At 52.1% G+C, this 27,140-nt stretch overlaps 2 protein-coding genes across 2 annotated transcripts in view; both read left to right on the top strand.

Moving 5' to 3' along the window:
* Positions 1 to 4,480, top strand: part of IFFO2 (intermediate filament family orphan 2) — a 40,580-nt gene extending 36,100 nt beyond the window's left edge. The window contains exons 7-9 of the mRNA XM_033079588.2: positions 2,181 to 2,270; positions 2,904 to 3,034; positions 4,178 to 4,480. Of these exons, the coding sequence (XP_032935479.1) occupies positions 2,181 to 2,270; positions 2,904 to 3,034; positions 4,178 to 4,283 (327 nt within the window). The 3' untranslated portion in view covers positions 4,284 to 4,480. The remainder of the gene's footprint in view (positions 1 to 2,180; positions 2,271 to 2,903; positions 3,035 to 4,177) is intronic.
* Positions 4,481 to 11,254: 6,774 nt separating this feature from the next.
* ALDH4A1 (aldehyde dehydrogenase 4 family member A1) lies at positions 11,255 to 26,793 on the top strand. Its single transcript, XM_033079685.2, has 15 exons — positions 11,255 to 11,341; positions 12,396 to 12,489; positions 12,709 to 12,801; positions 12,906 to 12,953; positions 13,243 to 13,398; positions 13,669 to 13,818; positions 13,901 to 13,975; positions 17,824 to 18,011; positions 19,158 to 19,231; positions 20,524 to 20,720; positions 20,982 to 21,029; positions 21,795 to 21,947; positions 23,757 to 23,878; positions 24,745 to 24,863; positions 25,768 to 26,793. The coding sequence occupies exons 1-15, from the start codon at positions 11,307 to 11,309 to the stop codon at positions 25,878 to 25,880; spliced, it is 1,665 nt and encodes a 554-aa protein (XP_032935576.1). The 5' UTR covers positions 11,255 to 11,306; the 3' UTR covers positions 25,881 to 26,793.
* The last annotated feature ends 347 nt before the right edge of the window (positions 26,794 to 27,140 follow it).

Here is a 27,140-nt window from a genome sequence, read left to right as displayed (position 1 = left end):
ACAGTGTAAACCCCATCCCAAACAAAGAACCTTTGCTTGCAGCACCACAGCAAGCCCCAGGGATCCTCTGGACCCATGAATCTTGTGCTTCCCTCTGCCCAGTCCGTGGGGATCTGCTGGCAGAGGTGGATAATAAACAGCTTCCTTTTAATCCTAAAATCCCTGGGAAAGGCAGCTAATTCAGCCACTCCTGAGCTGCCTTAAAGCAGCCTGGAGAGGGCTGGGAATAGGCTGGGAATGACAGGGAATGGCTGGAAATGATGGAATGGGATGGGAATGGGCTGGGAATGACAGGAAATGGCTGGAAATGATGGAATGGGATGGGAATGATGGAATGGCTGGGAATGGGATGGGAGTGGGATGGTAATGGCAGGGAATGGGCTAGGAATGACAGGAAAAGGCTGGGAATGGGATGGGAATGATGGAATGGAATGGGAATTGGATGGGAATGATGGAATGACTGGGAATGGGATGGGAATGGCAAGGAGCAGCCTGGGAATGACAGGGAATGATGGAATGGCTGGGAGTGATGGAATGGCTGAGAGTGGCTGGGAGTGCCTGGGAATGGATGGGAATGATGGAATGGCTGGGAATAGCTGGGAATGATGGAATGGCCGGGAGTGATGGAATGGCCGGGAGTGATGGAATGGCCGGGAGTGATGGAATGGCCGGGAGTGGCTGGGAATGGCTGGGAATGAAGGAATGGCTGGGAGGGGCTGGGAATGATGGAATGGCCAAGAATGGCTGGGAATGGCCAGGAGGGGCCGTGTTGCTGCATCCCTGAGCAGCACAGAGCAGGAGGTGGGAAATGACCCCGCTGCCTCCCGGGCAGGGAAATGCTGAGGCAGCAGCCCCGGGGATGTTGCCTGGTGCTGCTGCCAGGGCGTGCTCAGGTTCGGGTTCCACCTCTCTGCTCCTGGAGCATCCATCCGCAGCTCCCAGAGCCCTGGGGATTACTGGGAAGTGCTGGGGCTGCAGAAAGCGCGCTGAGCTGGAGCAGAGCGTGTCACAGGGATAACAGGAGCACGGGAGCGCGGTGATAACGAGCACAGGGAGAGTGGCAGGGTGATAACGAGGAGCCTCACACAGGAATTAATGACAGCTCATTTGCACACGCCGGGCGTGCCTGGCAGAGCGCAGCAATAGCGCCGAGCCCGGGCCCCGCGCGGGGAAACTCTAAAGATTTTAAGAAGCTTAAATCCTTCTAAATGAAAATTATACAAGGAAAGGGTAGATTTGGCTTGTAGATGGAGGTTCAGAATAAAGACTGCTCCGGCTGTGCCTGCTCTTTAACATGTGCTTTACATGCCTGAATCTTCCTTCCGTGGGTTTTATTCCTTTCGAGTTCTTACACGCTGCCCTCACCACCTTCTTTTCTGACCTTCCTCCTTAAAGCTCTTCTGCATATAAAAGGATCAGTGGGATGATTCTTGTAACTCCAGGCTGGATAGCCTGGTGTGGGTACCAGGAATGAGCCCTGTAAATCTGCTGCAGATGTGGCCAAAGCTGGAAACCCCATTAACATTCATTGGTGCGGTTGTGTTAAATCGAGGATAAGTTTTGAATGGAAAACAGAGGTGGTTGAAGACCTGAAAGAGGGAACAGTGACACTGTGGTGCCTTTTTGGGCAGCACGAAGCAGCTCTGTGTGTTTGGGAGCCCAGAGTGTGCTGTCAGTCCTTTAGCACAGCGTTTGTTCCTGCTTTATCCAGCAGTGCAGGAATTCCAGTGGGAATCCATGCATGCACAGGAGGTGCTGCAGAGTGATGATATGTAACTGGAAAATGAGAATTCCAGTGCAGAGCTGTGAGTAGCAGTGTGGTCAGTGCAGAGAAAATTAAAAGTTTCATGGCTGGAGAGCAATTCCAGTCTGTCCAAGTGTGATCAGGCTGTGAAAGGCTCAGGAAAATCCAGGGGGTTGGTGCTTTGGAATGCATCAGGTGCATGGGTTTAATTGCTGGAGCTTTGATCAGACCTTGCCTTTGTGTGTCCAGAGCTGTGGTCATGGCACAGAAATGTATTTTCCTGCTATTGCAGATTGAAGAAGAATATTCCTTGCCTATGAAAAAAAAGTCTTTAAAAATAACCTGCATTTCCAGGGGAGGTTAAATAAAATCTTCAGTTCTCTCCTGAATTCCTTTATTTCCTTGCTAATTCTTTGTGTCTTTCTTTCCCCTGCAGGAAGAAAACCTGGGAAACTTGATCCACGAAACAGAGTCCTTCTTCAAAACGAGAGACAAGGAATACCAGGAGACAATAGGGCAGATAGAGGTGAGGAAGGGGAATTGTTCCTGCTGGATGGACACAGCACAGCTCTGTGCTCTGGGGTGTCCCAGAGGGAAGCAGCAATGTCCATATATCCAGGAATGCAAAGGCATTTCCCTCTGGTGTGCCCTGGGGATTTTTCTAAATGCCATTCTCTGAGCTATTATTGCTCCATACTTCAGCACTGAGCATAAATCTGAGGCTGGTGGAGAGAGAACCTGCAGAACAAAGGAAATAAAACACACTATGATTCTTTTTTCCTCCTTTGTTCTGCATGTCCACCCTCACCCTGGGAAACGCTTCCCAGGACCTGGCCTCACAGGTTGCCAGAAGCAGCAGCTGGAGCTTCTCAAAATCCCTGTCATGCCTCGAGCTGCTGTCATTAATTACTGCCTGTTGACAAACAAGGTGCCAGGAGCAGGAAGAGCCCTCCAGGGCTGTTCAGAAGCAGTGGGAAGCTCTGACTGCCCTTCCTGGGCTCATGGATGCATTGGCAGTTAGGAGCAGTGAGGTGGAATGTGCACTCTGGGGTGTTTGGGTGGGCTCTGGGCAGCTGAGACATCCCCAGCAGTGTGAAAAGTGCAGGAAGCTGGGATTGCACCTCACCTGAAGCTGATTCTTTGCCTTTCTTTCCTCCAGCTGGAACTGGCCACAGCCAAGAGCGACATGAACCGGCACCTGCACGAGTACATGGAGATGTGCAGCATGAAACGGGGCCTGGACGTGCAGATGGAGACCTGCAGGAGGCTCATCAAGGGCTCAGCTGACAGGTAAAAGTCCTCTGCTGCGCCAGGAGCTCCTTCCTCCTGCTCTGATACCTGCAGGCTGCCTAGAGCACAGGCTAGAGAAATAAAGTGGGTGTTTATTAAAAAGGCCTTCAAAGGATTGGGCAGTGTAAGAGCCTGGCCTAGGCTGCACCCCAGATGGATGAAGGGTCACGAGTTTCCACACTTTGATAAGTTTGGTGCATATTACATCTGCTATTTGTATGTATCCATTTGCAATTGCAGCTTCAGGTAAAGAAGTCACATTCTCCCAGTTTGCTCCCCCCCAGTTTGCTGTTGTTTGCACTTTTTGGAGCCTGAAGCTGCAGTGGTGTCCTTGGTTCTCAGGCTAACTAAACTTGGTTCTTTGTCTGACTAAACTGTAAAGAGAACTTGCTAACACTCTATATGAAGCTCAGAGTTATCCACTGATGGAGTACAGAATCTGAAAAATAGGAAAGCTAAAACTTAAGTCATCAGTTCCTCCCAGCTTGGGCTAAAGGCAACAGTGTGACTTCATGGCTTTGTCCTTTGGAGACTCTTGTGTCCCAGGATGAACCCTGAAAAGAGAACTGCAGCAGGGTGTGGGCTCCTGCACCCTGTAACAGCCTCAAGGGTTCAGCAGCTGCTCCTAAACACAGGGAGCTCCAGCTTGGCTGGACTTCCAGTCTTCAACATCTCAGATTTAGAACTCTTAAAGCCCCAAATTAAATCTTGACTCTGGACTTACATGAAGAACTTCTTTTTTAATCTTCTCATGTGTTAAGAACCTTACACTATGAGGGATTTCTCTTATCTCTTGCTCAACCCCAGTAGAACAAGATGATAAACTTTCAATTTTCAGGGCTCTGGGTATTAGGGATGCTGAGAGTCTTTGCTCTCCATTTCCCCATCAGTAAAGCAGGGACAACCTCTGTGTTTGAGTAGGGGATGGGTGGGGTGGTACCTTGATTTTACTACTGATATTTACTGTAAACCCAAAATTTAATGTTATTAAAGGGATTTTAAAATCGCTTGGGGAAATACCAGTGTTTAATGTTAAAATTTTAAAATAGTATTGGGAAGGGAAAATGACTGTTTTATTTTAAGATATTTTTTTCTTCCTTCTGTCATTGATACTGACTTTCCTGGCTGCACATTTCCCTGCAGGAATTCTCCATCCCCCAGCTCAGTAGCCAGCAGCGACTCAGGAAACACAGACGAGATTCAGGATGACTTGGACAGAGAGACGGACGTGGAGCCCATGGTCAGCTGATAGGAAGTGGGAGCATTCCAGTGAAGGGGAAGATGGAGAGAAAAGATTCCAAACCAATTGCTGGGGGAAAGGTGAAAGACTTGAGAGCCCCTGCAGAGGGACTCTGAGGACTCATTCCTACACGCATCCCCTCCCACCCAAGGATTGGTGCTGTACATTTCTATTGTTCTACAAACCATAAATGCAGAGTCCTGTAGGAAAACACGGTGTTTTAATTGTGCCTTTGCCCCAAGCTGAGCCACTTTGAGCTCCAGTGGAATATTAATAGCAGGTGTTTTTATAAAATATATTATTATTTAAAAAAAAAACCCAACCAAAGCTGGTAGCAGCGAAGGATGGTGCTGCAGAGGCTCTGGGTACTTCAATAAGCTGCTGGATTTATTGAGCTGCTGCACTGATTGGCAAGAGCAACACTGGCAAAAAGAGCAGCAAAACCAAGACAATTGTGGTGCAATTACCAATGTCTGGCACAAAAATTAAAAAAGAATTGCCTCCAAATTGAACTGCAAATGTTTAAAAATAACAGTGGGTTTGGAGACAGCTCATAGGGTGAAGCAGTTCTACAAAATTCAGAGGATTTTCTTCATCCCAGCTTTTGGGGTGAGGGAGCCTTTGGGATGTGTCCAAGGTTTCTGCTGGACTCCAGGACCTGGAGGAGCAGGACTCAGCTCGGTGGCAAAGCAGGGGGGCACAGGAGGGGTCACTGGTGGGGGGACTATCACTGAGTAACTACTATGCAAAAACAAAAAAAAAGCTCGCCTTATTTATATGGAATGTTTGGTCCCTGCTGGGCTACAGTTATCCCTTGGGAAAAGGAAAGCTAAACCCACATTTGCACACTTAGATGTCTGTAGAGCTTCTTTAGAGGTGGAATGTCCTATCACAATGCCTTTGTTTCCAGTGCTTGGATTAGGAGGGGACTCAGCCCTTCAGGTCCATAGTGGTTTGTGTCTTTTTTCAGGTTTTTTAATTTTTTAGTGTTTGCAGATTTTCCTTTGCAGACAGAGAGGTAACTCCATTTTATGCTGCTTCCACATTGTGTACAGTGGGGTAGGTGAAGCATCAGGATAAACTGACAGAGATGTAGGCTGGAGACAGGACTTTGGGAGAGCTCCAGACCACTGTTCTTCAGGAAAGCTGAACACTGGGAAATGCTGTAATCCTTTTTAGGGCATAGTAAACTGAATCCTAAAGTGCTGCTGCCCTAGAACTGGGGAGGAACAGCCACGTGCTTTCTCTGTGAGAAAGTGGCAAGACCTTGGCTTTGTCCATCTTTCTGTATTTTTACCCAGGAGAAGCAGCAGCAGAGTCAGATCACACGGTGGTGGCTGAGGAAACCCCAGCACCACCGAGCTCTTCACAGTTAGAATGGGAATTGTAGCACCTGAGCCAGGTAAAAACAGGGTATAAACCTCAGCCAATAACTTTTTGTTTGTTTTTAAACCAAGATTGAGAGTGTAGTTGATACTGCCCAAAGCCAGCTGTGGGGTTAAGCAGTGGTTGGAGCTCAGAGTAAATACCAAATGTGTTTGTTTTGCCTGCCAGGAAGTTTGGAAAGTGCTGTGCAGGAGCAGTGCTGGGGCTGGAGAGGGAAAATCCCCATTTCAGCTCCCTCTCAGTGTTCTGGAAAGGCAGAGTGGCCAATCCTGTGAACTTCTTGTGTGCTGTTCCCAAGCCTCTGGAGTACTGATCCAGGATCTCTGGAATTGCACTGCCAGCAGCCAGGCAGTGCAGAGCCACACTCCATTCATAAAGAGCAGGGGTGCTTGGAAAATGGCTCATTCCTGGTGGCCACTCCTCAGTCTGGCATGGCCACAGAGAGGGGCAGGACCTGGGGGTTCCTGGTGGAGCTGTGGGCACAGGAATGTTTCCCCTCCTCCTGGCAGCTCCATCTCCTGCCTGGACACAGCACAGCTTTGAGGCCACGTGGGTCAAACGAGCTCCCTGCCTTTTCCAGACTGGGAAGGAGGGACTGGAATGATCAGGATCCACAGTGTGGAGGGCACAAGCCACAGCTGATGGCTTCTGTCCAAGCCCGTGGATCCAAGGATATTCTGTGGTGTCCTTACTGATGGCAATGCTCAGTGCAGAGTAGGTGACAACTCCTCCCTGGATCCTGGGGTGAGGGGTTTCCAAAGCCTGTTCTGTGCTGGAAATGTAGATAACTTTTCTGGGAAAGAAACCTCATTCCTGTTATTTCTTAGGTGGCCAAAGTGGTAAATGAGATTTTCACTAGGGCTGGGGGTGGGTGGGGGAATTTGGAATATTTTTTGGGTGGGCTGGGACTGCATGTTTGAAATCCGCAATTTTAAGGGTTTTGAACTTCAGCTACTCCTGAGGAGCCTCCCCTGAGGCTGAGGAAGTGTCTGCCAAGGCTGCATGTCTTGTGATGCTTCAGTAGCTTTGCTCAGCACAGTGAATCAGCTCCTGGAGCCTCCCTGGCTCCCTTCCTCCCAGGAATGCTCCCAGAGCTGCCCCTGGCTCCTCTCACCTCAGCAATGCTCCCAGAGCTGCCCCTGGTTCCCTTCCCCCTGGGAATGCTCCTGGCACCACAGACCCAACAGCTGTCAGGGCTGTGCTGCCATTCCACTCTGGGATTGTTATTTTTCTTAAAACTAACCATCCCAGTAGGAAAGAGGCTGAGTGTTCCCAAACCCAGGAGCTGTCGTGCTAAGGGCAGGGAAATCCTGAAGCAGGAATTGGGGTGTAGAGTGGAGAGAAGCACACCTGTAGTAAGTGCTCAGGGCAGGGAATTCCTGGAGCAATAATTGGGGTGTAGGGTGAGGAGGAGCACCTGCAGTGAGTGCTGAGGGCAGGGAATTCTTAAAGCAGGAATTTAGGTGTAGGTAGGAGCACACCTGCAGTGAGTGCTAAGGGCAGGGAATTCCTAAAGCAGGAATTGAAGTAAATAGTGAGGAGGAGCATCTGCAGTGAGTGCTGAGGGCAGGGGGTCAGGATTTGGGGTGTAGGGTGAGGAACACCTGCAGTGAGTGCTGAGGGTCAAGATTTGGGGTGTAGGGTGAGGAGGAGCACACCTGCAGTGAGTGCTGAGGATCAGGATTTGGGGTGTAGGGTGAGGAGGAGCACACCTGCAGTGAGTGCTGAGGATCAGGATTTGGGGTGTAGGGGGTGAGGAACACCTGCAGTGAGTGCTGAGGATCAGGATTTGGGGTGTAGGGAGAGGAACACCTGCAGTGAGTGCTGAGGGTCAGGATTTGGGGTGTAGGGGGTGAGGAACACCTGCAGCAGGGTGGGTGTGAGGGGTGTGGGCTGCAGCACAGGTGCAGAACTCACGTGCATGCTGGTGATGTGTAGGACAGTAGAGGTTCCCACGGGTGTTGGTGTCTTTGTTGTAACCACATGTAATCCATTTTTCAAGAAGAAAAGGTGTTTCCATACTTGGGGTCGGGGTTTATTTCCATTTAGGCTGGACCAGCCTTTTGGGGCAGCTGGGGTTGGTCCTTGGGGTTTCCTTGAGGTTGTTGGTTCCAAGTCCAGCTGTGCTGCTGCTCCTGCTCCGTGTGTGTGGCACCACTCCAGAAACCAGATCAAAGCTTGCCAGAGAAAAAAAAGAAAAAAAATTTAATTGTAAAAATGCTGGAAATGATTTTGATGACCTCTTTCTTTTTTCCTTTGTAAAGCTGTAAATACTTTATTTTTGTTTTCTATTCTTAATGCGGTGTCATATTGACACTTTTTTAGATTTACAATCAGAAAATCCTCCTCATTGTTTCTCATTTTTTAAAAGGGGAATTTCAAGGAAGCAAATTTTTTTGCTCGTTAGCAGTGTAATAATAGATCAAATTCCTAAACTGGGTTTGTACAAAAATGTTTTCAGTAAACAAATAGCAGTTTGTGGATGCATGTTGTTCAAAAATGTCCAAAGAATAATGTGGTACAAACATGTTTTTCAAAGACTTAGTGATCATCTTAGTTCACACAAGGAAAAAAGCAAAATTCTTTTAAAAAAAAAAACTGTTTGGGGGGGAATGTAATGAAATTCATCTAAGCTAAATGTGTAATCTATTTATAAAAACACAGTATATATTCTATTTTTTAAGAGGTTTTTAAAGTGCAGACAGATTTCTGTTGGCAGATGCAATTGCTCCCTTGTAAAGTCTCTTCTGCTCTCATGGGACCCCCAAATTCTCTGCTGGTTCCAAGAGTCAAGGTGGAAATAATCGGGCCAGGTTTGCCTGTGGAGCACTCACAGGTCCATTCCTCCAGGGGAGGCTGCAGCTTCTGCAGCTTTTCTGCCTCTGCAGAATTGTTGCTGTGATTTTTATTCCCTTCCCTGTGATTTTGTTCCCTTCCCCTGGCTGGGAGGATGCTCCTGGGAAGGGTCAGGATCTCCTGAATCCCAGGAGCACAGCAGGACAGGGGTTAAACTGCCCCAGCCTGGAGGATAAATTCTATTTGTCTGTACCTGCAGAAATTGGGATTAACTCCACAAAACAAAACAACAGATGGGAATCATGCCTGAATATGCATCCAAAGCTGCTTCTAAAGTGAGATTATATTAATTTTCTTTTCCATGATCATTCCTGCCAGCACAAACACGAGCTGGCTGCCGGGTCCAGCCTTGGCTGAGGAGAAGCTGTGGCTGCTCCCAGAGCTGCTCCTGGTGTTTCCCTTGGCTCTGGGAACACGGCAGGGATGTTTGTGTTGGAAGAGCTGCACTGCTGGGAGCTTTCACTTTGGAGTGCTTCATTTTAGAGCTGAATGTTTAAGGAATGATTTATCCCAGCTAAATTGAGACATCCCAGCACTTCCACTTCCACTTCCACTCCCCAGTGAGGATTTTCCACCTTTGGCTTCAGGACTTTTGGGTTTTTTATCCTTCTGCACGCATCCAGGGCTCAGCTCACACAGCTTTTGAAGCTCTTTGCCTTTGGTGTTGCCACCCAAATGCTGGATTTTAAGCTTTGTAGTGGGATGTAACTTGTGTCCCTTTTGAGTTTTAACTGAGAAACAAAACTATCAACAAGGTGGGAACAGCAGAGCAGAGGTGAGCTGGAAGCACTGCCTGCCAGATTCTCTGTGGGAATGGGATCCCAGCCCCTCTCCCTGCACAGGGAACACCCAGGGCTTGGCCAGGCCCTTGGCAGAGCAGTGAAGAAACACTTGACCCTTCCCTTCTGTTTTTGTGTGAGTTCAGTGTCCTCAGACCCTTCTGCATTTGCAGGAGCCTTTCAAAGCTTCTCTTTTGAAGGAGCAAAACAAATTGTGTTTAATGTGGTATTTGATTGCAGAAATCACCATTCCCCCCTAATTTGAGGCACTCCAACAGTGAAGCACTTGGGAAGAGGGTGCTTGTGGGTCTGGCCAGCTCCCTTTTTTGGGAAATTATGATGTTAGTGCTTAAATAACCGCTGGGATGGCTTCAAACCCAGCTCATCTCTGTGGCAGAGCAGCCCAGACCACGGTGCCACAAACCCAGGGGAGCTGCCCAGACTGCCACCCCCAAAACCCCAAATTTCTGTTTTATTGCAGAGGCCTTGAGGGCAGTTCAACCTTGGTCACTAAAACACCCTCGTGTGTGTAACGTGGTTTCACCAAAAAACTCACAGTCCAGTCCCTAAAACACCTCCTGTGGTTGAAGTCAATGTAGCGACCTTCTGCCAAAAATGATTATTTATTATTTATCGTGTTCCAGTGGAGGGTATTGATACCTCTTCCCTCCTGCTGTGTCACTTCTTGTCAGTGCTCTTTAGGTCCTGTAGGAGTTTCTTTTATCCCCATGACAAGGAACTACTGATGGTGTGGGAACACCCCTGGTTACCGTCCCCATGTAAATATTGTGCTTTATATTCTGTATATTAGCTAATTTTAATGAAAACGACTGGACTGATGCTGTTGGAGCCCAGGTGGGGCAAGGCTGGAGGATGACCCAGCTCCTGGGATGGGACTGGAATTTTGTGCTGGGACCTGCAGCAGCTGCCATGGGACACCACCAGTGGATTTGGGACTTTGAAACGCTTCAAGAATCCAACCACGGCAGGAGGAGCCCTGAGAACTCCCTCAGCCAGCACCAGAACCGCCTGCACTCCTCTGAGCTCGGTGGATTTGCTCCATTTTCCTTTTTTTAGTGCCAAAAGCGACCCCAGCACCCCCTCCCAGCTGTGCTGGTGGCTCTGTGTGCTGCTGTGGTGTCCAGGCAGTGTCCGTCCCTCTGTCCATCCTGCTCCATCCCTCCGTCCTGCCCGCACAGGGCTGGGAGCTGCCCATGAATCAGGTCCCAGTCGGTCTCTGGTGATGAGGAAAACCACAAAAAACTCAAATAAATACCAAACTCCTGGTTGAACGGCTCTGCGTGTTCATTCTTGGCGTGGAAAACTCCTCTAAAGCAAAAGGATTTGGGGTCTGAGGAGGGAGGGCCCATCCTCGTTTCCCAAAATCTGCCCAGCCCAGGTGATCTGGGATCCTAAAATAGCCCGAACTCCTCTGAAAATTGGGGTCCTTCAGCTGCTGCTCGTGAACCATGACTGTCCTTGGAAATTAAAGCACCTCAGCCTTCTCCTGGCCCTGTGCGCCACTTGGGGGTTAAAATCGCCCTGTTTTGGTAATTCTCAGTTGCTTTTCTCTTTCTCCATGCCCAGCTCCTCTCCCACGGCCCGGTCCCGCCGAGCCCCAGCCGTTCCCTGTCCCCAGGCCGTTTTTGTTGTTGTTTTTCCCGAATTTCCCTTTTTAAAATGATTTTTGGCTCCTTCCCGCGCCCCGCCCCCTCCCACGTGCCGCGCGCGCCACCGCCCCTCGCTCCGGGCGCAACCATCCCCGCGCGGGGGGAGCGCGCTGCTGGGGACACCCCACGGGCACCCCGCGGGCGGGGGGGACACGGCCCCCACCCTCACCTGCAGCGAGCGGTGTGCGCGGGGATTCTCCTCCAGACCGCCGCCCCTGGGGTTTTATTAATTAATTAACTTGATAATTAATCAATGCTTGTGTCTCCCCCCGTGTCTTCATGTGTCCCCCCCCTCACGGTGGGTGGTGGCGGCGGCGGGCCGGGAGCGCGGCGGGGCCGGGATGTGGCGGCGGCTGCGGGTGCTGAGGGACTGCGGGTGAGTGGGGGAACCTAACCTAACCTAACCTAACCTTCCCTTCCCTTCCCTTCCCTTCCCTTCCCTTCCCTTCCCTTCCCTTCCCTTCCCTTCCTTTCCCTTCCTTTCCCCTGCCATCACCGCTGCCAAACGCAGGCACTGTCACCCCTTAGTTCCCCTTGTTTTCCCGTCTTTCCGCCTTTTCCTGCACTTGCTTTCCTCCTTTTTTCCCATTGTTTTTCCTCCCCACCCCCGTTTTTACCCGTTTTCCCCAATTTTCCCTTTTACCATTGTTTTAACCTGTTTTCCACCTGCTTTCCTCCTGGTTTTCCTCCTTTACCCCCTTGCTCTCCCCCCTTTCTTTCGTTTTCTCCTTTTCTCCTTGTTTTTTTCCTCCCCCCGTTTCCCCCCTTTCCCGTTCCCCCCTTTCCCGTTCCCCCCTTTCCCCCTCGTTTCTCCCCTTTTTCTCCATTCCCCCGTGTTTCGGTCTCTGGCGCTGTGACCCGGGGCTGGGCAGCTGCCAGGTCCGGCCGTGCCGGGGCAGCTCGGGGGTGCCCGGCCGCCTTTTGCCCCCGGACTTTGCCAGGAGCCGGCGGAGCGTTGCGATGTTGGAGCAGCCCCGATCGATCCGGCGCTCTCACTGTGCCTCGTCTCCTAAAAATGCTTTTCCAGCGCTTTTTCCCCAGCCAGGAGAAGGGGTCATGAGCTGGGGGCGAGCTCCGGGCTCAGCTCCCGGCTCTGGCATCACCGTGCAGCGGGAGGGATGGAGCAGGGGCTGGGCTGGGCGGGCAGCCCGGGACTGAGGCGACCCAGGGATTGAGGCATCTCCAGGACTGAGGAGACCCTGGGACTGAGGTGACCCCAGGGTTGAGGCGTCTCCAGGACTGAGGCATCTCTGGGACTGAGGCATCTCCAGGACTGAGGTGACCCTGGGATTTAGATGACCCTGGGACTGAAGTGTCCCCCGGGACTGAGGTGACCCCACGATGATGGGGAAGGAGGGAAGGGGCAATTCCAGTGGTTCCTGTACTGGGAAGGGACAATTCCAGCGGTTCCTGTCCTGCTCCTGTCGCAGGCGGAGATGGCAGCACCGCCCTGCCCTCCAGGTGACCAACGAGCCCATCCTGGAGTACAAGCCGGGGAGCCCCGAGCGAGCGGCGCTCCAGAAGGTACCAGTGCCGGGATTTTTGGATTTTTAGGGCTCGAAGGGCCCCGGGCTCTCCCTGGTGTGACAATCCCATCCTGCCCAGCTCCTGCCCCTTCCCCATGGGGACAGCCCTGTGGGCACCCCATGCCCAGAGCCTCTTCCCAGCTCCCTCTGCCCGTGGGAAGGAGGGAGGGAGGGCAGCTGGAGGGGTGGGAGCTCCCACCGTGCTCTCCTCTTCCAGGCCCTCGCTGACCTGAAGGGCAAGACCGAGGAGATCCCGTGTGTGATCGGGGGGGAGGAGGTGTGGACACCCACGGTGAGGTACCAGCTCTCGGTGAGTATGGGGAATTCTCACTAAATGGGGCAGAGCAGAGCAGGGGGGTCCCTGCAGGAGGATCCTGGGACTGGTTCCTACAGAGCCTTTTCTTCTCTTCCCAGCCCTTTAACCATGCACACAAGGTGGCCAAGTACTGCTACGCCAGCAAGGTGAGTGCACCTCTCTGTCCTCCCTCTTCCTGGTTGTTTTTGGGGGAAGCAGCAGCCCTTGGCCTGGGTTTTGGAAGTGAAATGCATTTTGTGAGCAGGGAGGCTCCAGGAGCCTTTCCAAGCCCCAGGGATCCTGGAAAAATCCCACACCAACAGCTGATTCGGGGCTGTGATGGCACCAGTGGTTTGTGCCTGGGGTGGGTGATCCCTTGCTTTCCCCTGTGACCTGGTGGTGGAGAGGAACCTGCAGAGCTTCCTCCTTGCTGCCTTTCCCCCTTTGCCTCCACAGGAGCTCATTAACAAAGCCATTAATGCTGCCATGGCAGCGAGGAAGGAATGGGACCTGAAGCCCGTGCAGGACCGGGCGCAGATCTTCCTGAAGGCGGCTGACATGCTGAGCGGCCCGCGGCGAGCTGAAGTGCTGGCCAAGACCATGGTTGGGCAGGTAGGGGGCAGGAGAAGCTGGGCTGAGCCAGGAGGGAGCTGGGGGAGCAGGGCAGGAAGGCTGCCAGGGTGGGTTTTGGCAGTGGGGGTGGCTGGAGGTGCCCTGTGAGGGGACACAGGGTGATCCTCACTCCTTGCTGCTCCTGGGAGCAGGATCAGCACGAGGCTGTGCAGGAGGCCCCGTCTTTGGGAATTGAGCCTGGGAGGGGCACCCCCAGACAGCACTGCTGCATTGCCCCTTCCCTTCATGGCCTGGAGCCTCTCCCTGCAGGGCAAGACCGTGATCCAGGCCGAGATCGACGCCGCTGCCGAGCTCATCGACTTCTTCCGCTTCAACGCCAAGTACGCGCTGGAGCTGGAGCAGAGCCAGCCCCTCAGCGTGGACATCAGCACCAACTCCATGGTGTACCGGGGGCTGGAGGTGAGCTCAGCCCCCCTGGGCCCCACGGGGTCACTCTGGGGCACGGCATGTCCCAATGTCCCTTCTCCCTGTCCCTCCACAGGGGTTCGTGGCTGCCGTGTCCCCCTTCAACTTCACGGCCATCGGGGGGAACCTGGCAGGGGCTCCGGCACTGATGGTGAGTCTGGGGGGACAGGGGACAGGATAGGGGGCAGGGCAGTCCAGGGAAAGGTTGGGAGAGGGATCCCAGCCCTCAGGTTCAGCTGGGCTGAGCCTCCCTGGGGCTGTTCAACAGACACACCTGGGGCCTGCTGGACCCCTTAACCCAATCAGCAATTAGACTTTAATTAAAACATCCCAGTGCCTGCATTTCCAGTGTGATGGGGGAAGTGTTGGAAAAGCACAAACTGCCCTTGTGGAGTTTTTGTTCTGAAGCAAGATGTCTTTTCCTTCCCAGGCTGGGATCTGGGAATAAACACAGCAGGGTTTGATTTCCTGCCTGGGCTCTGGGTGCTGTTGGGACATGAAAGTGTAACCAGTTTGTAGCTGCTCAAATTCTTCTGGAATGACAGTTTTTGTGTGCAGTGGGTGTGTTAGGGCTGAGGAAAGCAAGGGCAGGCCCTGGCTCTGCTGTTTAGACAGGAGGGGCCAGAAGGTGTGAAAAAATATCCCCAAAAAAATCCAGTTATTTGGTAAAAAGCATTTCTGTGCATTCCCACTCATGTTCCAGTCCATGGAGCACTGGATCCACCTGTTACTGTTACAGTAATAACCTGGTGAATTTGGGCCAGGAATAATTAATTTATTGTTGCACTGGGAAAGAAAATAAAACAACAAATTGTCTGTGGCTCTTTGCTAATTAGTTTCAGATTTCCTGCTGGTCCCAAAGAAGCTGGAGGAGCTTTTAATTTGGGAACATCACATTGAAAACCATATTTGAATAAAGATTTGAAGCTGTCACTTGTTTAGGGCAGGAATGGGGGGGACAAGGAGAGGGTGAAGCCACCATAGAGCTGGGAAGATTTCTGGGGTGAGAGAGGTCCCTCCCAGCCCAGGATCTGGGAGAGCCTTGGCTTTGGGAAATCTGCATCCCAGAGCAGGTGAGCCCTGCTGGGACAGGACAAACCCATGCTGGCAGCTCTGAGTGACAATCTGGGACATCCCATGGCTCACCCAGCTCCCCCTGCCCGGTGTGACAATGAATTCCCACCGGGATGTTGTGATGGAATCCCCTGGCTGGCCCTGGGCCTGGAGCAGAAGGCAGCAGGACATGAGCCTTGAGAAGCTCAGCAGCAGGGGGCACCTGGAATTAAAGTTAGGAGAAAATGCTGCTTGGTAGGGGGATGTTAATTAGAGCCCAGTGTTTCCATCACCACAGGGGATCAGACACAGGAGAGGTGCACACAGAAATCCTGGGAATGGGATTTCAGGAATTGTTCTGATTTGGGAATGCTGTGTCCAGCGTGGCCTGCATTCCCCAGCTGCCTGCAGGTCCTGGTTTATCTCTCTCCATGTTTGCAGTGGAAGGATCCTGTGCCCAGGATGAGCTTTTCCTGCACAGCAAATCCCAGGAAAGCAGGAGACAGGAGTCCAAAGCTCCCTGTCCGGGGCTGTGACCCCACCAGGCTGTGTGACAGGGACACTGGGGGTCACTGGGGGTCAGTGGCATGGGGCCGGGGGTGGGGTGTCACCAGTGGAGCTCTCCAGCCCCTTGTGCCTGGTTAATCTGGCAGGATTTGGTTTCACTGCCCTGCTGGGCCCTGCCAGAGCTGGTGGCAGCGCTGGTGACAGCAGGAGCACGTTCCTGTGTCCTGGGGCAGGAAGCAGGGCTGTGTTCCCAGCTGCTCTCAGGGAAGGCAGAGCTCACCCCTGGAAGGGAAGGTGTGCAAGGCTGGCACAGAGAGCAAAGGGGGAATTTGTGCCCTGAGCTGAGCAGGGCATGCCCAGCCTGGCCCAGCAGTGCTGGGGTGAAGGTGAAGGTGGTGCTGCCTTTTTCCCAACCTGGAAATGAAACTGGGAATTATTTTAGTAGGGAGGTGGCACAAGAGCAGATCTGTATTTGAAGGCTTTCAGGGGCAGTTATGGAAAGATGTCCACAAAATCCCACCCCCCAGGGGTGAGTACATTTTTACAGGTTTTAGGAAATTGCCATAACTGATAAACAACATCAATTGGGAGGACAGGTGGTGATGCAATTCCCCCCAGGTCAGGCCCCTTCTCTGGAGCCCCCCTCAGCACTGGCCATGGAAGGGATCTCAGAGTTGTTCTCAGCCTGGGTTCCCAGGAAGAACCAAGGTTCTGGGAGGTAAAAGGAGGATTATGAAACCTCCTACTTTATCTCTTAACAGAGGTGTCAAGTATTTATGTTAGATGCCATGTCCTTCTTTGCTCCAAAATCTCTAGAACACTGGGATTCAGAGCAATATTAGATCAACTTTATGACTTTAGCTTATATTAAATCATATTATTTTGTTTATGAAGTATTATAATAGTCACAGATGAATGACACAGATAACTACTATAACTAAAATTATAACAAGATGAGTTTATGCTGAAATTTCATTGAGCTTATGGCATCATCAAACAGCATCAAAACACTCATCAAAATGAAATTTATATCCTAAATATACCAAGTGTCTGCTAAGACAAAAGAAAGTAAACAAGTCAGAAAAATAAAAGATCAGATTTTACCACCAAAATCCAGTAACCAAGAAGTGTGATTTTACAGTAAAAGGATATGCTGTTAACTAATTTCAAATTTATTAACTTCAGCAAACCAGCTTACTGATCCAAATTAAATTGGTGATGTACTGAAGAGAAAAAAAAAAAAAAGAAAAAAACCAAGATACTTGCCAGGTACTTCTAGGGGCTTGGAGCTTGCATTTCTGCTTAAGTAAAGGCCATGCAAAAATATTGGGAAAACAAGTCACTCATACAATAGCTGCACCATTTTGACTAAAATTTTGGTCCAAACCCAAAGTGCGGCTTATAATCAGGTGCGGCTTCTATATGGACAAAGAACAAAAAGTTGCTGTTTTAGGAGGACGGGTGTCTGCTGAGAAAGGCAGGAGCTTCTCTTTGAAATGGAGAATGTAAACCCCCTCCCTTCAAATTATTATAATTTTGAAATCAAGGGGCTTTCAGGCAAAGATATGGGAATTAGGAATAACAGTTCTTTTCTAGGGAAATTAAAATAGAAATACAGTACTACAAAGAAACAAACTCCAAACCCTGACAGAGTCAGAGTACAACCTGACACCCTGTCAGGCAGGGTGTTGGCAGCAGTCCCATTCCATGGTGGCTGCATCCTCCTGCAGTGACAGATGTGGCTCAGTTGGAGCAGTGCTCCTGTACAAGGTGCAGTTTCCCTCCGGAGCTCCAGTGGTGATGTGGAGAAATCCGGTTTTCCTCTGGAGTCCAGTGGAGAAAGGGGCTCCCTTAGTGTCCCAAAACCTCTGTTTTTATCTTGGTAAGAAATGTTGGGCTCTTCCCCCTGGCTGGAGCAACTCCCAATGGGATGCAGTAATTTTATCAGTCCCACAGTGGGACTCAATGGCCATGAGCAGAAAATGACTGGCTGGAGGAAGGATGGGTTGTGAAAAGATAAAGAACAATGCCCTGCCTGGTTTCAATGGATGGCCCATTAGCAGAATATCTCCCACGGAGATCAGGATCACTGCCCCCACCCTGAACAGATGGTGATAGAACAGATACCTTTGATCACACTCTGTATTGTAATGTGTGGCTTATAATCAGGTGTGGCTTGTGTATGGACAGAGAATGAAAAGTTGCTGGCACCCGGAAGTGCGGCTTATACTCAGTGCGGCTTATAATAGTGAAATTGCTGTACAGGGTACTGGGAAAAGGAGTCACTGATACAATGGACTAAGAGCTCCAAATAGATGTGTGAAGAGTGCAGGGAGCACAGAAAGCAGGAACAGGCAGTGAGTGCCTGCCAGGCTGCTCTGGGATGCTCTCACAGGGAATTGAGGAGTTGCTGCTGAGATTTCTCTGTTCTCTCCCCAGGGGAACGTGGTGCTCTGGAAGCCCAGTGACACAGCCCTGCTCTCCAGCTACGCTGTCTACAAGATCCTGCTGGAGGCTGGGCTGCCCCCAAACGTGGTGCAGTTTGTGCCCTCGGATGGCCCCGAGTTTGGGGACACTGTCACCAGCTCTGAGCACTTCTGTGGCCTCAACTTCACGGGCAGTGTGCCGTAGGTGGGGTCTGGGCAGGGAGGGGCTGGGCTGCTTGGAGTGCCAGGGTGCTGCAGCTGGCAGGGCGTGGCTGCAGGGTTATATCGAAATAAGGAGTTAAAAGTGGTGACAGAAAGTGTCTGAGCTGAGTTTGTGCTGGTTTTAGTTGTGGGGATGAACTCGGGGCACAGGGACAGCCAGAGGGGCAGTCACACTTCCAGGGGTGCTTTGAGGCTGATCAGGGTGTGTTTGTGCCCAGGTGGGTTTGTACCCCAAATGGGTTTGTACCCAGATGTGTTTGTACCCCAGGTGTGTTTGTACCTGAAATGAGTTTGCTCCCCAGGTGTGTTTGTACCTGGGTGGTTTTACACCCCAGGTGTGTTTGTGCCCAGGTGGGTTTGCTCCCCTGGGCTCTGGCTGCCCCCCATGGGCTGTCAGAGGTGCTCAGGGGTCCCTGCAGGGGCTGTAAGAGCCTGGGACCCCTCCCCAGGGCGAGGCCACGCTCGGGTGAGCTCGGGCTGGGCAGCTCGGGAGTCACAGCTCCGTGTTTGTGCTGAGCCTCCCGCTGCGAGGCCATTTCCATTTTTATTGTTTTCCAGCCGAGGGGTTTGTCACAGTAAGGCCTGAAGGGAAGGGGGGAAAGGGGAGGAACAGAAACTTCTGGATGCTCACTCCTGTGCTCTTCCCTGCAACAGTTTATTTTTAAAGCCATGGAGCTGCTGTGTGGAGACTTTGATGCTTGTGCTCTCAGTCCCACTCCCCTGTGCAGGGCATCCCTTTTTGGGGGCATTTGCCATCAGGGCATTCCATTTTTTGGAGGGTTTTCCATCAGAGCATGTTTATTTTTGGATACCTGTTCTCTCAGTCCCACTTCCCTGTGTAGGGCTTCCCTTTTATGGGGAGGTTTCCCATCAGGGCATCCCTTTTATTGAAGGGTTTTCCATCAGGTCATCCCTTTCCTGGGGTGATTTGCATCAGGGCATCCCTTTTTGTGGGGGATTTTTTATAAGGGCATCCTTTTTTTTTTCTTTTGGAGGGTGTCCCATCAGTGCATCCCATTTTTTTCGAGGGTTTCCCATCAGGGCATCCCATTTTTGTGACCATCAGGTCACACCCCCCCGTGTGCAGAGCCAGGGTGCCCTGCCCAGCTCCTCTCTCCTTTCCAGCACTTTCAAGCGCCTCTGGAAGCAGGTCTCGGAGAACCTGGATCGCTACCGGAACTTCCCGCGCCTGGCAGGAGGTACCAGCCCCTCCTCCCTCCTTTCTGGGGGTGCAGGGGTGAGTGGGACAGGATTCCCTTCCCTGTGGGCTGAGGGAGCAGGAAATCTCTGGATAAGCATTCATATTGTGGCAGTGGCATGGGATGGGATTTTAGGGTGGCAGGTGGTGGTGGGACCCCAAAGTTTGGAAAATTAGGTTGGTCCCTTTTCCATGAGTTTTAGCTGCCTGTTGTGCCCCCAGGGCACAACATCCCTGTCCTGATGCCTTTTGGGGCTACCTAACAACAGAGGCCACACAAAACTAAGGGAATAAAAAGCACTTGTATTTATTGAAGGGCCTTCAGGTGCATTTAGGGCAGACAAAGCCCCCCCAGGGGCTACACCCAGAAATGGACCATGGGTCACAGGTTTTCACACTTTTATAAGTTTGGTTCATTTGCATATTGGGGGTTAATCCTCCAAATACAGCTTCAGGTAATGAAGTCATTTACCCCAGGTTTGCTTCCCCAACTCCCTTTTGTTTCCATTTCTGGGGGCCTGAGGCACTGAGGTGTCCTTGATTCCCAGCTAAGAGAGGAATTGTTGTGTGTGCCCAAAATGGGAGAGCAGCAGCTGTCACTGTGTGTGGAGTTAGAGTTATGCTCTATATAATATATAATATACTTTTATATATTATACAGTATACACGAAATATTCTATATAGTATATGATCTATAATTTATTATTTATTATTTTATAGATATTATATAAATTCTATTATAATATGTATTATATATTAATATATATTATAACATGTGTATGATATAAAATATATAATAGTATCTATTATTAATATAATATATACTATTATTATGTATTATTATCTATTTTATATATTATATATTATGTGTTATATAGTATATATTGTATCTTATAACTAATATATAATATATATTATTTATATACTACATTGTATGTTATATATTGTATATTATCTAGTATGTAGTATAAAGTATATATTATATAGTATATATTTTATTGTATAATTTACATTATATATATGATACACAGTATAGTATTACAATATATATATAATATGAACTATAATAGGATATAATATGATAAATATAAATATATATATGTGTAATAAAGACCCTCAGGATTACAAACACATCAACCCCACAACATCTAAAACCCCGAGCCATCCATCCCTCCCCAGCCGGGAGAGCCGAGCCCTCTGTGCCCTCCCGGGCTGTCTCCGCTGTGCCCTCTGTGCCCTTCCCGTCTCTCTCCATGTCCCTCCCCGGCTCTCCCCGGTGCCGTTCCCTTGCAGAGTGCGGAGGGAAGAACTTCCACGTGGTTCACAGCTCAGCGGACCTGGGCAGCGCCGTGCACGGCACCCTGCGCTCGGCCTTCGAGTTCGGGGGGCAGAAATGCTCCGCCTGCTCGCGGCTCTACGCGCCCGCCCGCCTCTGGCCCCGCATCAAAGAGAAGCTGCTGGAGGAGCACGGCAAGATCAAAGTGGGAGATGTGAGCGGGGCTGCCGGGCTGCTGAAGGGCTTTGCGGCTCAGCGGGAGGCTGATGGGATTAGGGGCTGCGGGAGCTGCCTGCTAATTCCCATTGAAGGCGGCTTTTCATCCCTCTGGCCGCCCCTCGGCTCCCGGCCGCCTCAGAAATGAACTTGTCGGGGCTCTGGGGGGGCTGGTTCTGCAGGACACGGCCCGGTTTGGGGAGCTGGGGGGGCTCGGGGTGCAGGCTGTGCTCTCATCCCTCCCCTCTGCTCTCCCCAGCCCACCCAGGACTTCGGCACGTTCTTCTCGGCGGTGATCGATGACAAGGTGAGCGCAGAGCTGCCCTGGCTGTGCTACACGGGGGGACAGGGACCAGCTGGAGCTCCCTGTGAGCTGAGCCCTGTGTGCCCTGCTCCTGGAAAGTGAGAAAATTCCCTCAGAAATGCTCCTGGACTGAGTGGTTTGTGTGCATTCCCTGCTCCTCAACTGAGGGGTTTGTGTGCATTCTCTGCTCCTGGATTGAGGGGTGTGTGTGCATTCCCTGCTCCCGGACTGAGGGGTTTGTGTGCATTCCTGAACCTGAGGGATTTGTGTGCTTTCCCTGCTCCTGAACCTGAGGGGTTTGTGTGCATTCCCTGCTCCTGGACTGAGGGGTTTGTGTGCATTCCCTGCTCCTGGACTGAGGGGTTTGTGTGCATTCCCTGCTCCTGGACTGAGGGGTTTGTGTGCATTCCCTGCTCCTCCTGAGCTGGGAGGGCACCGACAGCAGCGTGCCCTGAGTGATCCAGACCCCCTTTTACACCCCAAATCCCCTTTTAAACACTCAAACCTCATTTCAGACCCCCAGGCCCCCTTTTAAACTCCCAAATCTCCTTCCAGACATCCAATCTCCCTTCCAGACCCCAAACCCACTCTTTTCTTGTTATCCCCTCCCATCCCCTTCCAGACCCCCCAATCCCCCTTCCACACCCCCAAACCCCCTCTTTTCCTGTCCCCCCTGACCCAGACCCCCTTGCAGACCCCAGCCCCCTGTCCTGCTGTGCCCCCTGACCCCCTTGCAGACCCCAGCCCCCTGTCCTGCTGTGCCCCCAGGCCTTTGCCCGGATCAGGAGGTGGCTGGAGCACGCCCGGAGCTCCCCCAGCCTGACGGTGCTGGCGGGCGGCGGCTGCGACGACAGCGTCGGCTACTTCGTGGAGCCCTGCATCGTGGAGAGCAGCGACCCCCGGGACCCCATCATGAGAGAGGTGGGACCCCAAATCCAGGGACCCCATCATGAGAGAGGTGGGACCCCAAACCCTGCAGGGACCCCAAACCTTGCAGGGACCCCATCATGAGAGAGGTGGGACCCCAGACACTGCAGAGAGAGTTGTGGGATTCCAAATCCCTGCAGGGACCCCCAGGACCTCATCATAAGAGAGGTGGGACCCCAAACCCTGCAGGGACCCCAAATCTCTGCAGGGACCCCAAACCCCTGCAGAGAGAGGTGTGGGACCCCAAATCCCTGCAGGGACCCCAAACCCCTACAAGGACCCCGTCATGAGAGAGGTGGGACTCCAAACCTCTGCAGGGACCCCATCATGAGAGAGGTGTGGAAGCATCTGGGGGGGTCCCATCCCAAATCCCTGCTCTGGGGTGAGTTCCTGCTTCGGGATTGGGCCAGTCTGGGAGATTTTGGGGCCAATCTGGGAATTTTGGGGCTGATCCTCACAGTGTGTGTGTTTTGGGGCTGATGCACGTTAATTGTGTTGTTCTTTGGGCTCACAGATTTTTTGGGCAGATCCTGATGGGTTGTGTTGTTTTTTTGGGGCCAATCCTGATGGTATGTGGGTTTTTTGGGGGCTATTCCTGACAGTTTTGGTATTTTCTGGGCTCCCAGGAGATTTTTGGGCCAATCCTGATGGTTTGTGCTTTGGGCTCACAGATTTTTTGGGCCATTCCTGATAGTTTGTGTTGTTTTTCTTGGGCCAATCCTGATGATTTATGGTGTTTTCTGGGCTCCAGGAGATTTTTGGGGTTGATCCTGATGGTGTGTGAGTTTTTTGGGGCTATTCCTGACAGTTTTTGGTATTTTCTGGGCTCCCAGGAGATTTTCAGGCTGATCCTGATGGGATGTGAGTTTTTTTGGGGTTGATCTTGATGGCATGTGTGGGTTTTCTTGGGCTGATCTCATGGTTTGTGGCATTCTCTGGGCTCCAGGAGATTTTTGGGCCGATCCTGATCCTTTTTTGGGATGATCCTGACAGTTTCTGTGGGTTTTTGGGGCCGATGCTGATGAGATGTGTTGTTTTCTGGGGCTCATCCTGATGATTTGTGACATTTTCTGGGCTCTCAGGAGATTTTTGGGCCAATCCTGATGATTTGTGCTGAGGAGAGTTTCAGGCTGCTCCTGGTGGTGTGTATGGAATTTTGGGGGGTGATCCTGACAGTTTTTGGTATTTTCTGTGCTCCCAGGAGATTTTCAGGCTGATCCTGATGGGCTGTGTGGGGTTTTTTTGGGGCCAGTCCTCACAGTGTGTGGTGTTCTCTGGCTCCAGTAGATTTTTGGGTCGATCCTGATGGTCTGTGCTGGTTTTTGGAGCCGACCCTGATGGTGTCTGTTGTTTTTTGGAGCTGATCCTGACGGGTTTGGGTATTTTCTGTGCTCCCAAGAGAGTTTCAGGCTGCTCCTGATGGTGTGTATGGAATTTTTGGGGCTGATCCTGATGGGTTTGGGTATTTTCTGTGCTCCCAGGAGAGTTTGAGGCTGCTCCTGGTGATGTGTATGGCATTTTGGGGGCTGATGCTGATGGGTTTTTGTATTTTCTGTGCTCCCAGGAGATTTTCAGGCTGCTCCTGGTGGTGTGTATGGAATTTCGGGGGCTGATCCTGACGGTTTTTGGTGTTTCCCGTGCTCCCAGGAGAGTTTGAGGCTGCTCCTGATGGCGTGTATGGAATTTTGGGAGCTCATGCTGATGGTTTTTGATATTTCCCGTGCTCCCAGGAGAGTTTGAGGCTGCTCCTGATGGTGAGTATGGCATTTTGGGGGCGGTCCTGACGGTTTTTGGTGTTCCCAGGAGATTTTCGGGCCCATCCTGACGGTGTTCGTGTACCCCGACGATCGCTACAGGGAGGTGCTGGAGCTCATCGACACCACCACCCCCTACGGCCTCACGGGGGCGATCTTCGCCCAGGACAAGTGAGTCCCAAAATTCCCGAAAATTCCCCCAATTCCCCTGAGATGCAGCTCTGGGGATGCTTTTCCCATCTGGACTAAGTCACAGATCTTCTCTCCAGAGCATTTCCCACCAAGCTTGTGCTGCCTTTGGAGGGAAAGGGATGGTTTGGAAGTGGTTTCTTAGCCCAAAAAAGCTTTTTTGTTCAGTGGAATTATCCCAAAGGAATGTTTGGAGCACATGGGGGGTGAACCCACTCAGCAGGAGGAGGGCAAAGAGTGCTGTAACCTTAGAGAGAATCACCCAAAATTATCCCTAAATCACCCAAAATTATCCCAGAATTACCCAAAATCGCCCAGAATTATCCCAGAATTCTTGGCTGGAGACACCTTAAAGCTGATCCAGTGCCATGGCAGGGACACCTCTCACTGTCCCAGGCTGCTCCCAGCCCTGTCCAGCCTGGCCTTGGACACTGCCAGGGATCCAGGGGCAGCCACAGCTGCTCTGGGCAATGAGGGATAATGATCTTTGTTTTATAACCACAAAACTTAAGTAGAGAAAAAAACTGGAAAAAAAAACCCAGAGAAGGGAAAATGCAGGAGCTGTGTGTGTGAAACATCTGAGACTTGGAACTGAGCAGGAGGGGGCACAAACTCCTCAGGAGGAGACAGAATCTCCTCTCTAGGGAACACAAACACCTCTGGAGGGGACACAGACTCATTTGGAGGGGGCACAGACTCCTCTCTGGGGAACACAAGCTCCTCTCTGGAGGAGCACAAGCTCCTTTTTACCCAGTTCTGGTGGCTCTGCAGCAGGCAGAGCTCAGGGCTGTGCCTGTCCTTGTCCTGTGCTCAGGGCTGTGCCTGTCCTTGTCCTTGTCCTTGCCCAGGAATGTCATTGAGGAGTCCCGGAGGTTGCTGCGTAACGCCGCCGGCAACTTCTACATCAACGACAAATCCACGGGGGCCGTGGTGGCCCAGCAGCCCTTTGGGGGCTCCCGCATCTCAGGTGACACCAGGGCTCCTGGCTGGGCCCTTCCCAGCTCCCTCTGGGTCCCTCCTGTCCCCTGGGTCCCTCCCATCCTCCATGTCCTTTCTGTCCTCTGTGTCTCGCCGTGTCCTCCTGTCCCTCCCATCCTCCATGTCCTTGGTGTCCCTCCATGTCCTCCTTGTCCTTCCACGTCCCTCCTGTGCTGTGTCCCTTGTTCTCTGTGTCCCTCCTGTCCCTCCCATCACTTGTGTCCCCTGTGTCCTTCCCATCCTCTGTGTCCTTCCCATGTCCCTCCTGTCCCTCAGTGTCCCTTCTGTGCTTGGTGTCCCTCCATGTCCCCATCTCTCTGTCACCTGTGTCCCTCCATGTCCCTCCTGTTCTCCATGTCCTTCCATGTCCCTCCCATCCTTCCTGTCCCTCAGTGTCCCTTCCGTGCTTGGTGTCCCTCCATGTCCCCATCCCTCTGTCCCTCCATGTCCTTCCCATCCTCCATGTCCCTCCCATCCCTCCTGTCCCTCCTATTCCTTTTGTCCTGTGTCCCTCCCATCCTCTGTGTCCCTCCGTGTCCTTCCCATCCTTCATGTCCCTCCTGTCCCTCAGTGTCCCTTCTGTGCTTGGTGTCCCTCCATGTCCCCATCCCTCTGTCACCTGTGTCCCTCCATGTCCGTCCCATCCCTCCTGTCCCTCCCATTCCTTTTGTCCTGTGTCCCTCCCAATCTCTGTGTCCCTAAATGTCCCCCTCAGTGTTCTTCCCATCCCTCCATGTCCCTCCTGTCCCCCTTGTCCTTCCTGTGTTCCCCGTCCCTTGTTCTCTACATCCCTCTGTGTCCCTCCTGTCTTCATGTCCCTCCCGTCCCTCCTGTCCCTGTGTGTCCCTGCCACCCTCGTGGTGTCACCAGCTCTTTGTGCCATCTCCTGACAGGCACCAATGACAAGCCTGGGGGTCCCCACTACATCCTGCGCTGGACGTCCCCTCAGGCCATCAAGGAGACGCACGTGCCCCTGCGGGACTGGCGCTACGCCTACATGCAGTGACCCTGGGGACAGCTGCCAGCCCTGGGGACAGCTACAGGTGCCAGCCCTGGGGACAGCTGCCAGCCCTCACTGCACTGAAACTACTGATCTCTAACCTGTCCTACTTAGGAGCTATTTAAAAAAAAAAAAAAGTGTTATTAAATTGTGAAGCTCGGAGCTCCTCGTGGTGTCCTCGCTCGCGTGGCACTTGGGGACACGATGGTGAATGTGGCAGTGGTTGGATTGAATGACTTTAAAGGTCTTTTCCAACCCCAGTGATTCTGTGTGAGCATGCTTAATTAGGTCAGTCCTTCATTAAGGGGTGGCTGCAGAGGCACAGCTGGACCCCAGCTCCCTTTCCCTCCCAGCTCTCCCGTCCCCAGTTGGTTCCCTCTGCACAGGGCTGAGCAGGAATCAGAGCAGGACATGACATCAGTGTCCCTGTCCCTTGTATTGAGGGTGTCCCTCCCTGTGTCCCCACCACCCAAATCCCTGGATTTGGGAACATCCACAGTCCCCAGGTGTCCCTGCACCAGGGCAGCCGGGCTGGTTCCACCCCTGAGCTGGGATTTCTGCTCAGCCCTGAGCCCCTCACCCCCCACACAGGCAGGGCAGGGCAGCAGGAGCCTCGTGCAGCTGCTTGGAAATGAGTTCCAGTGCCTTGTCCCAGCTCATCCCATCCCTCAAAGCCCTCAGCCTGCCCAGACCCCCAGCTGGGCTCAGGGTGGGGCAGAGCAGCAGCAGCAGCACCCCTTGGTGCCCTGGGGACAAGGCCAGGCTGCCTCTGCTGTTCCCAGTTCTTGGCTGCTTCCCCTGCTCCCATCCCTGTGTGTGCCCTGGGAGTCGTGGCAGAGGTGTTGGGATGTTTGGGGAGCAGGAACCATCCTGCTGGAGCTGCCTGGGAGGGTGAACCCTCCTCCCCACCCCTGGAGGAGCAGGAGCTCCAGGACCCCCCTCCCATCCCAGGCAGCTGCTGTCCCACCCGACCCCATCCCCAGGCTCTGCCAGCTGCCAACATCAGGCCTTAAACCAGGTTTAATTTGGAGTTAAACCTGCCTTAAACCAGGCCTTAAGCTGGGCCTGCCCCTAGGGTCTCCCTCAGCCAGGGCTCAGTGATTCCTGCAGTGCCAACAGGAAAAGGGATCTGCACCACGAGGCCCTGCCTTCTCCAGCTTCAGTTCTAATTCACAAATGTGTTTGTTTCTAACCCTTAGCATTAATTACTGCTCAATTAGAGTTTGCAGGTGGCTGGAGCCCTGGCAGGGCTGCTGGGATGAGCAC

This window comes from Catharus ustulatus, chromosome 24 (assembly GCF_009819885.2).
Source record: "Catharus ustulatus isolate bCatUst1 chromosome 24, bCatUst1.pri.v2, whole genome shotgun sequence".
Taxonomy (NCBI): Eukaryota; Metazoa; Chordata; class Aves; order Passeriformes; family Turdidae; genus Catharus; species Catharus ustulatus.
The sequence above is the reverse complement of the archived record's forward strand: the minus strand, read 5'-3'. Positions and strand labels throughout refer to the sequence as shown.